The 10,229-nt window shown below is 35.0% G+C and overlaps 1 protein-coding gene across 1 annotated transcript; it reads left to right on the forward strand.

The window, feature by feature from the left end:
• The first annotated feature begins 7,528 nt into the window (after positions 1–7,528).
• On the forward strand, positions 7,529–10,229 carry LOC11433134 (probable UDP-arabinopyranose mutase 1). Its single transcript, XM_003614140.4, has 4 exons — positions 7,529–7,902; positions 8,768–9,018; positions 9,109–9,277; positions 9,705–10,229. Exons 1-4 carry the CDS (start codon positions 7,582–7,584, stop codon positions 10,050–10,052), a joined length of 1,089 nt encoding a protein of 362 aa, XP_003614188.1. The 5' UTR covers positions 7,529–7,581; the 3' UTR covers positions 10,053–10,229.

Consider the following 10,229-nt stretch of genomic DNA (forward strand, 5'->3'; position numbering starts at 1 on the left):
TGAATTGATATTTGAGATGATGAATTAACAATTACTAACCCCCCGCTTTCGCTTCTACAATTTTATAATTGTTAATTCATGTTAAAACGGTGAATTTAGATTAGAAATTAGGGTTACATAAAATTAGGGTTTAAGGCTTGGTTTGATTAGGATTATGTCATTAGACTTATCCAACAATCCGAAGACAAGAATAGTCTACTCACTAACGTTCATTGTAGACATAGAAGAGAAGAAGAAAAACATAAAATAAAGGTGGACTTTTATTCAAAGAAACAATTGTCACTTATTCTTTCCAATAACAAAAGATGAATTGTTGTGATAGCTAGCTACTCTATTTAAAGTCTTATGTCGACTCAAAACCTAAGCAACTATTCACTAGAATGTTCTACAAGAAATCACGGGCTTTTCGGTCAAAATAGGTAGCTTGTTTCCGAAGCAAAAGCAGCAAAAGAGAACCCTGAAGCTTGGTACAGCCGTGCTGCTGGTGGCACGGGCCGTGCCTCCTCTCTGACTTGGGGAGTGACATATTTTTTTCCCATATTTCGTATTTTCATCCCGAATCAGCTTCTAATCCTCTTTATTTTGCTCCAAGACTCAATCTATCAAATATTCATTCCCGAAAAATAATAATATGCAATTTAAGTAAAATAGTTCTAAAAGGAAATAATATTTAAATAAAATAAACTTAAATCTAAATAAAACGGAATCAAATATTATATTAAAACTACTAATTATTGATTCATCAGTAGTTTAATGGTAAATACTCCATTTGATGTCGTGAAAATTATTGACCAAATGGCACTCAATGACCGCAAAGCATCTCACAACCGAAGTCCTTCAAAAAGGGAAGCCGGTATTCTTGAATTGGAGTCTAGTGATGCGGTGCTGGCACAAAACAAGATCCTTACTCAACAAATGGAAGCAATGCAAAAAGATAGGAAAGCTATGCCCAAGCAAATCCTAAAACAATTCCAAAAAGAAGGAGGTTTTTCACAAGTAAACGCTTGTGAATTGTGTTCCGGTGACCATCCCACCGGGTTTTGTCCACCACCATGCGAAGGAGAGGTAAACTTTGTGGGAAACCAACAAAGTCCAAATCAACAACAAGGGCAACAAGCCGGTAGTTCAATCAAGGCCAATATCCGGGTAATTCCAATCAAGGGAGATATCCGGGTAACAACAATAACTTTCCAAGAGGGAACCAATATGGCCAACCATGGAGACCACCACCTAACTACTACTATCCACCAACACCCAACTACTATCTACAACCATACAACAACTATTATCAACATCTGCCACAAAATAATCCACAACAACAACAAAATCTCCCTCAAAGCACGGATGAAACCTTGAACCAATTCATGCAAATGTCTATTTCCAACCAAAAGAACATCGATGCATCAATCAAGGGTCTTGAGACACAAATGGGTCAAATGGATCAACAATTAGCTCAAGTCACCCAACAAGGAGGAGCGTTCACCACCAACACACAAGCCAATTCAAAAGAACAGTGCAAAGCCATAACAACAAGGAGTGGTAAGGTAATTGGTAAAGGTGTAGGCGATGACATTGAAGTGGAGCAGAAGGTTGTTGAAGACTTTGATATCGATAAGGATGGTGATGAGGTAGGTAGTGAGAAGGAAGTAGAGCAAGAAAATAAAGGAGAATTAGTTGAAAATGAAGAAGAAAAAAAAGAAGTTGAAAAAGATGAGATGGAGAGAAAGAAAAAAGATGTGGTGAGAGAGAAGGGAAAGAAGAAAGAAATTGAGAAAAATGTGTTGACTCAACACTTTCCCTATCCACATGCTCCATCAAAGAAAGAAAAAGAAAGGCAATACGCAAGGTTTCTTGAACTCTTCAAGAAGTTACAAATTGACATTCCATTTTCGGAAGCCTTGGAGCAAATGTCGTCTTATGCCAAATTCATGAAAGACATTCTTTACAAGAAGAGGATAATTAATGATGAAGAAATCATCCAACTCGATGCAAATTGTAGTGCCATCATTCAACGAAGGTTGCCCAAGAAAGAACAAGATCCGGGAAAAGTCACTTTACTGGTAGCTATAGGCACTATTCATGTTGGCAAATCACTACTTGATCTTGGCTCAAGCATCAACCTCATGCCTTTGTCTGTTGCCAAAAGAGTTGGTGACTTGTGTATTAAGCGGACTAGGATGACTTTGCAATTGGCCGATAAATCCTACACAAAACCATTGGGAATAGCGGAGGATGTGCTAGTGAAAGTTGATAAATTTTTCTTTTCGGTGGATTTTGTGGTGATGGATATCGAGGAGGATGATGATGTACCTATACTTTTGGGAAGATACTTCATGCAAACGGCACGGATGATGATTGACCTCGATGATAATATTATGAAAGTTAAGAGTTGTTAATGAAGAGGTAACTTTCAACATTCGTGAAGCCATTAAGCACTCAAAAGATAAGAGTGTATGCTTTAAAATGGATGCAACCGAAGAAGTCATCATGACCACTCGGAAGCAATTTCATAACCAAACGCCCCTTGAAAGTGCTTTGATGGATGCACTCAATGTCATAGGTTCCGAAGAAGAAAAAGATATTGAAGAGTTCTTGAAGGAGCTAGATTCCTTGAAGGAAATTCCTCCTCATCAAGCTAAACTTGAGGAGTTGAAAGATGAGTCCAAGGAAGAATCCAAAGTTGGTGATGCCAAGGTTGAACTAAAAGTCTTACCATCACACTTGAAGTACGTTTTTTTTGAAAATGATGGTACCAAACCGGTTAACATTAGTAGCTCCTTGTCCGTCAAAGAGGAAAAAAAATTGGTCGAAGTCCTCAAGAGTAATAAAGAAGCAATAGGTTGGAAGTTGTCCGATCTCAAAGGTTTAAGTCCTTCCTATTGTATGCATAAGATTATGATGGAGGAGAATTTCAAACCGGTGGCTCAAACTACTTGAAGCCGACATGATTTATCCAATCTCGGATAGTGCATGTGTTAGCCCGGTTCAAGTGGTTCCAAAGAAAAGAGGTATGACGGTGGTCACAAATGAGAAGAATGAGCTTATTCCTCCAAGAATCGTCACCGGATGGCGAATGTGCATTGACTACCGAAGACTTAATCAAGCTACAAGGAATGATCACTTTCCTTTGCCCTTTATGGATCAAATGCTTGAAAGACTCTCCGGTCAAGCCTTATATTGCTTCCTTGATGGCTATTTCGGCTACAACTAAATCACCGTAAACTTGGAAGATCATGAGAAGACGGCTTTCACTTGTCCGTTTGGTATTTTCGCTTATAGAAGAATGCCCTTTGGCTTGTGCAATGCACCCACAACTTTTCAACGGTGTGTTCAAGCCATCTTCTCTGATTTAATTGAGAAATGCATGGAGGTTTTCATGGATGACTTTTCGGTTTTCGGATCATCATTCGACTTGTGCTTGAAAAGCTTGGACATTGTACTGAAACGGTGTAAGGAGACCAACTTGGTGCTAAATTGGGAGAAATGTCACTGCATGGTTACCGAGGGCATTGTTCTCGGTCATAAGATTTCTTCAAAGGGTATCAAGGTAGACCAAGCTAAGGTTGATGTCATTGGAAAGCTCCCACCGCTAGTTAATGTCAAAGGGGTAAGAAGTTTTCTTGGTCATGCCGGATTCTACCGGCTCTTCATCAAAGATTTCTCCAAGATTGCAAAGCCATTGAGCAATTTGCTCAACAAAGATAAGTCTTTCGATTTTGATCAAGAATGTTTAAATGCTTTTGAAACTTTAAAATAAAGCTTGACAACCGCACCCATAATCACTGCTCCTAATTGGACCCTTACTTTTGAACTTATGTGTGATGCTAGTGATTATGTGGTGGGTGCTGTGCTAGGCCAAAGAAAGAACAAAATTTTTCATGCTATAGATTATGCGAGCAATGTCTTAAATGATGCTTAAATCAATTATGCAACAACCGAAAAAGAATTGCTTGCTATTGTATATACATTAGAGAAATTTCGTTCTTATCTCATTGGTTCCAAGATTGTTGTGTTTACTGACCATGCAGCGATCAAGTACTTGATCACCAAAGTCGAGGCTCATTAGGTGGATGCTCTTGTTACAAGAGTTTGATATGGAGATCAAGGACAAGAAGGGAGCGGAGAATTTGGTGGCCGATCACTTGTCAAGGTTAATCAACATTGAGGTGACCAAGAATGAGCAAGATGTTCTTGAAGAGTTCCCGGATGAGAAGTTGCTAATGGTGCAAGAGAGGCCGTGGTTTGCCGATATGGCGAACTATAAAGAAACAGGGCTCATACCGGAGGATTTCAATTATCAAATGAAGAAGAAGTTTCTTCGAGACTCTACTCATTATGTGTGGGATGACCCATATCTCTTCATGATTGAAGCCGATCAACTCTTGCGGAGATGTGTTGCAAAGGTGTAGTAGAACTTACCTTAGAGTTTAAATCAGTTTCTTCTCTAACTCTTGATACCATTCGCGCTTCACAATTGAAATACAGATGCAAGGGCAAGGATGAAATGAAAGTGTGAGTTACGAGTGAATGGTAGACAATGGAAGGGCAACGATCTGGAAAAGGGTGGAGATTGGAGGCACAATCCTTTTACTATTGTGGGAGAGGAGAACGAACATGATGAACATGGAAATGTTGAAAGTCTATTTTTGAACTTAATTTCAATTTCTTAACTTAATTGTTAACATATAATTTAATTTGATCTTTTAAAAACAACAAGGAAATAGTGCAATTATAATTAGTTGGCTAAAGTACAATTAAATTTTTGCCTAAAGGAACACAGTACATACCATGCATCCGCCAGTATGACATGGCATCATTAACAAACGTGGCGCGTTATTATTAGCTGTAGGGTTACTTCACCGAAAAAGTCAATTTTCGAACTTCACCATAGAATTTTCCTTTAGAGAAACCCATTTTAGTGATATATTTGCTTTGACTAATTATCGTTTTTTGTTAACTTTGTTTTGTGGGTTTGGTTTATGCCCCCCTCCACTTCTTCTTATTTTTTGATCAAGCTATTATCATGATCATTATTGTTGGTGTTGTTGTTGTTAGAAGTTCATCAAAAGATTCGCGGTTCAAATCAACTAAAGGAAAATTTAAGTGCAATATTAATGTTTCTTTCTTCTAGTAACTTTCTAATAAAGCGGGAATAAGAGTTTGTATAAGGGATGATACATACACTTTTGTTTTGGCAATAACGGTACATGTTGGTGAAACTCTTGGATTGTTATGAGCTTTAGAATGAGTCCATCAATTACACTTTGGGCCTATCAGTTTTTAGCTTGATGCCAAAATAGTGGATAGTTTTTTTATCTACACATCAAGATGTTATAGAGTTTGAGATGATTATTCATAATTGTAAAACTATCTTTGAACAATATTATGTCAATTCTAGTGTTGAGTTTGTGAGGAGACAAGCAAATGAAACAGCCTGCATATTAGTTAAGGCGGCCGCATTTTCAGCTAGTTTCTAGATTTTGATAGAAATATCAGATTGTATTGAACACATTTTAAGTAATGAAATGTTATAAACTTCTTTCCTTAAAAAAAAAAAAAAAAGATTATTGGTTCAATAGAGCGTCAACATAGTTGAGATGTCATTGAATCGTAACGATGAAATAACACTTTTAATTTTACCTTAAAAAAATAAACTTTTTTTTTAAAAGTAAAACTATAACTTTAAATGTGAAAAATAAGCCAAACTTATCATTTAAATGAACATGTCCCACACTTCACACATTTTTACACATATCACAAGGGATGTGCTTGTGAACACAACTTAGAAAGCATATTCTTGAGTGATGATGGTTATTCTAAGATCCAAAACACGAAAAAAGGGAAAAATTTGAAAAATCTTTGTTTGTTTATTCCGTAATCTACCCTGTCATTGCCTGGCAAGACTTTACAGGATATACAGCATTTCACCACTCACAAACATGAACAAACACATGCATTGCAATATTTTAACTTTGCCTGCTTTTCCACTGTCAATTAATGGAAATGCTAACCGGTGTCTCCGAGACACTGGTTAAAAATATAAAAAAAGAAATTATATAGTAGTTAATGCATTGAAATTGTGTAATTAATTTATAATAAAGTCAAAAACAATTTTCTTTTATGATAATAATTCCCTTTTATAATATGCTTAACTAGTGCTCTGGGACACCGGTTAGCACACCCATCAATTAATCGTGAGTAGACGGTCGTTACTCATGTGGGCCATTTCCCAATTCAATCATGAATATCATCAATTAATATCTTATATTCTCTTCACGTTACTTATACTTAATATCAGTCACTTTCTTCATGTGTTCTCCTTCATTAAGTTTATTAATTTATTTCAATTTTATGTAGATATATAACAAATATAATCAACCAAAATATATGAAAAGTCAAATACTTCTAACATATGTTGTATAATGAATAAAATTGATTTATTCTAAAAAAAGACTAAAACGTGATTAGTTTCTTTAAAAGGGCATGTACTCTCCTCGTGAGCTTAGCTCAGTTGGTATGGACAATGTATAATATATACAAGATTCAGAGTTCGAACTCCGGCCACCACAAAAAAAAAAAAAACATTTACTATGTCCTCGTGAGCTTAACTCAGTTGTTAGAGACAATGCATAAAATATGCAAGATTCGGGGTTCGAACACTGACACCACCACAAAAAAGGCATTTACTATAGTGTGTTTTGAATTCACGTTATCATTTTTTTAAACAAAATAAGAACATAATATTAATAGGTAATTAATTGGAGAATCGTACGAAACAATAATATTTTCCCTTTTCGTAGAAAGTGTTCATAGAAAAAATATTTTCTTTTTTGACGGAAAGCAAAATGATTTTCAAATAACAATTTCAAGCTCATTATATGGCACTCATCTTTGACAAGCACATCCCAGTCAAAAAATAACATTTGACAACGATATGACTTTCCTTTAGGGTTAAAACAACAAATTTCCACTTTCGAATTTTACTTAAAAAACTAAAAATCAATTTGAAACTAAAAAACTAAAATGACTAATCTAATACAAAAGTTAAACTTAAAAGACTCTATGATACACTAGCGAAAAGACGGACACTTGCTCTTTTTATTGCCCTAACGTTTAAAAATTATGAACGGTGTTTTTTCTATGAAATTTAAATTTAAATTAAAATAAAAAATATAAATATTTGCTGTTTTCAAGTTATAACAAACCAAACAAACCATTCTTTCAAAAAAAAAAAACAAATTCACCAAAAAATATAATTTAAATTCTTTTTTTAATGACACAAAAAACAATTTTTATTATAGAAAAAATTATTTAAAAGTATAATTGGAACAATAAAAAAATAAGTATAAATATATTCATTTAGTTTGTTACACTTAGAGAAAAAAAAAAAAAAAACATATATATTCATATCGTATTTATTACATATTTTAATATTTAAATTTATTCTTATTTTTTGTTACGTGTGTTACGCAAAATCCAACACTCATTTGTTACTTTCCTAATCTTTCTATATATACCAACAAGTTAAACCTTCACAAACCCAAACACAACACAAAAACACTCTCATCAACAACAACAACAATGGCTTCTTCATCCAAACCAACACCACTTCTCAAAGATGAACTCGACATCGTTATCCCAACCATCCGCAACCTCGATTTCCTCGAGATGTGGAGACCCTTTTTCGAACAATATCATCTCATCATTGTTCAAGATGGTGACCCTTCAAAAGTCATCAAAGTTCCTCAAGGTTTCGATTACGAGCTTTACAATCGTAATGATATCAATAGGATCTTGGGTCCTAAAGCTTCTTGTATCTCCTTTAAGGATTCTGCTTGTCGTTGCTTTGGTTATATGGTTTCTAAGAAGAAGTATATTTATACCATTGATGATGATTGCTTTGTAAGTTTTAATTACCCTTTTGTTCATTTTTGTTTTTGGATCGGAAAGTTTGTAGCTTTGACTTTAATTTCATTGATTTGTTTTATGGGTTGTTGTGATTTGAAATTGAATTGACTTAATTGTGGATTTTGTTTTGGTGAATTGACTTGATTTGAGTGATTTGCTTTTTTTTGAAGGGTTTTAGGGGTTTTTGAATTTGAGCTAGATCTGGGTTTTTGATAAGAAGATCGTTGAATTTGAGCTAGTTTTTATAGCTTGATTTGGTTTTTGAATTGAGTGTGTTTGTTAGGAACTTCATGATTAGGTTTTATTTTTTGCTTGAATTTTTTTAAAATTGGAGAATGAGTTTTGACTTTGGAAATTGTTGAGCATTTTGAAATACACTATAGTTTTGTTTGATTTGATTCGATTTTAGTTTGATTGTTCGAATCAAATGCCTTGATTCCTGTTCAATGCGGAGTTAGGATTTTATACGAAGTTTTCAAACATGAGAATTGATTTTAAAAGGAATTGATTCTGATTTGATACATTCTCAGCTGGATCTATTCAAATTGTTAACATTTATATGGATCTTGTTTTTCATTATCTTTCTGGAATGATTGAGGCAAATAATGTGAACATATATATTGTGGATATAATGGTTTCGAGTCAAATCAAAAGTGAAATTTCATGTCTTATTGTTTGAATTTCCCATTTTCAGCTAACATTGAATTGTTGAGTCTGATTTGTTATTTGTGTAAGTTGGTTTTTCGATATCTGTGACGATAATAACAGCATGTTTATTCGTAATTTCATGGAATGTAATGTATTTCATATGAAAATGTATATATATGATTTTCTCAATGTTTTATATTTCAATGTGCAGGTTGCTAAAGACCCAACTGGCCATGAGATCAATGCACTTGAGCAGCACATTAAGAATCTCCTCAGTCCATCCACTCCATTTTTCTTCAACACCCTTTACGATCCATACAGAGACGGTGCCGATTTCGTCCGTGGATACCCTTTCAGTCTTCGTGAAGGTGTCCCCACTGCCGTTTCTCACGGTCTTTGGCTCAACATACCTGATTATGATGCTCCAACACAGCTTGTCAAGCCCCATGAGAGGAACACTAGGTGTGTAATTAGCTTCTTCATTGTGGTTAATTCGATATACATATGCTTTTGTTTACGGACATTTGCTTAGCCATTGAGTATATTTTTCAGGTTCGTTGATGCTGTTATGACCATTCCTAAGGGTACGCTGTTTCCCATGTGCGGTATGAATCTGGCCTTCGACCGTGAGCTGATCGGACCTGCAATGTACTTCGGACTCATGGGTGATGGTCAGCCTATTGGACGTTACGATGATATGTGGGCTGGCTGGTGCATAAAGGTATATAAATCGTGTCTCTTTTCCTGTTAACAACCCTTGAATATATAGTATACGAAATTGCTGTTTCTGTTACAATTACTCACGTGATTACTTAGTTGGCTTTTGCGTTATCTTTCGTATTCAGTTTTAGTTGATATATTCTTAACTAATGATTATACGAGTGTTGTTTTGTTTATTCAGTTTTTGTTTATTCTTAGTTGGCTTTGTGATTTCAAATTCCTTGGGATTATTTTTCTGTGAAATAAAAAATGACCCTTCTTTACTGCTTCCAAGCATCTTCCACCTATAATAATACATTTTTCTGTTAGTGAATGATTATAAAATTCAATAGATTAATGCATTATCCACCTAACTAGTAGCTAGTTGCATTTTTAATTGCTACTTCTCCGAACCTAACACGATCGACAACTCATTGATGAATGGACAGGTTATCTGTGACCATTTGGGACTTGGAGTGAAGACTGGACTTCCATACATTTGGCACAGCAAAGCAAGTAACCCATTTGTGAATCTGAAAAAGGAGTACAAAGGTATCTTCTGGCAAGAAGAGATCATTCCATTTTTCCAAGCTGCAACCCTTTCAAAAGATTGCACCTCTGTTCAGAAATGCTACATTGAACTCTCGAAGCAAGTCAAGGAGAAACTTGGAACTATTGATCCCTATTTCGTCAAACTAGCTGATGCCATGGTCACTTGGATTGAAGCTTGGGATGAGATTAACAACTCAGCTGAAGTGAAAACTTCAGACAAAGCTTCTGAGGCTGGTCCCAAGTGAGAAACAACTTGCTATAGTTGATGAGGAGGAGATTAGTTTTCTATCAGTTTTAATTTATCATTATCATCATATTTGTTAGCATTATTATATTATGATTCTTGTTGATTTTGCTAGATTCCAGAACAACTTATTGATATTGATGTCGTTATTAATATTTATATATTATTCTTATTCTTA

Source organism: Medicago truncatula, chromosome 5 (genome assembly GCF_003473485.1).
Source record: "Medicago truncatula cultivar Jemalong A17 chromosome 5, MtrunA17r5.0-ANR, whole genome shotgun sequence".
NCBI classification, from domain to species: Eukaryota; Viridiplantae; Streptophyta; class Magnoliopsida; order Fabales; family Fabaceae; genus Medicago; species Medicago truncatula.

What these genes read in the sequence shown, in the direction of transcription:
- LOC11433134 (XM_003614140.4), top strand. Translation starts at nt 7,582, where the DNA reads ATGGCTTCTTCATCCAAACCAACACCACTTCTCAAAGATGAACTCGAC. An exon ending in CCCCATGAGAGGAACACTAG is followed by an intron (nt 9,019 to 9,108) that starts GTGTGTAATTAG and finishes TATATTTTTCAG; the next exon opens with GTTCGTTGATGCTGTTATGA. An exon ending in GGGCTGGCTGGTGCATAAAG is followed by an intron (nt 9,278 to 9,704) that starts GTATATAAATCG and finishes ATGAATGGACAG; the next exon opens with GTTATCTGTGACCATTTGGG.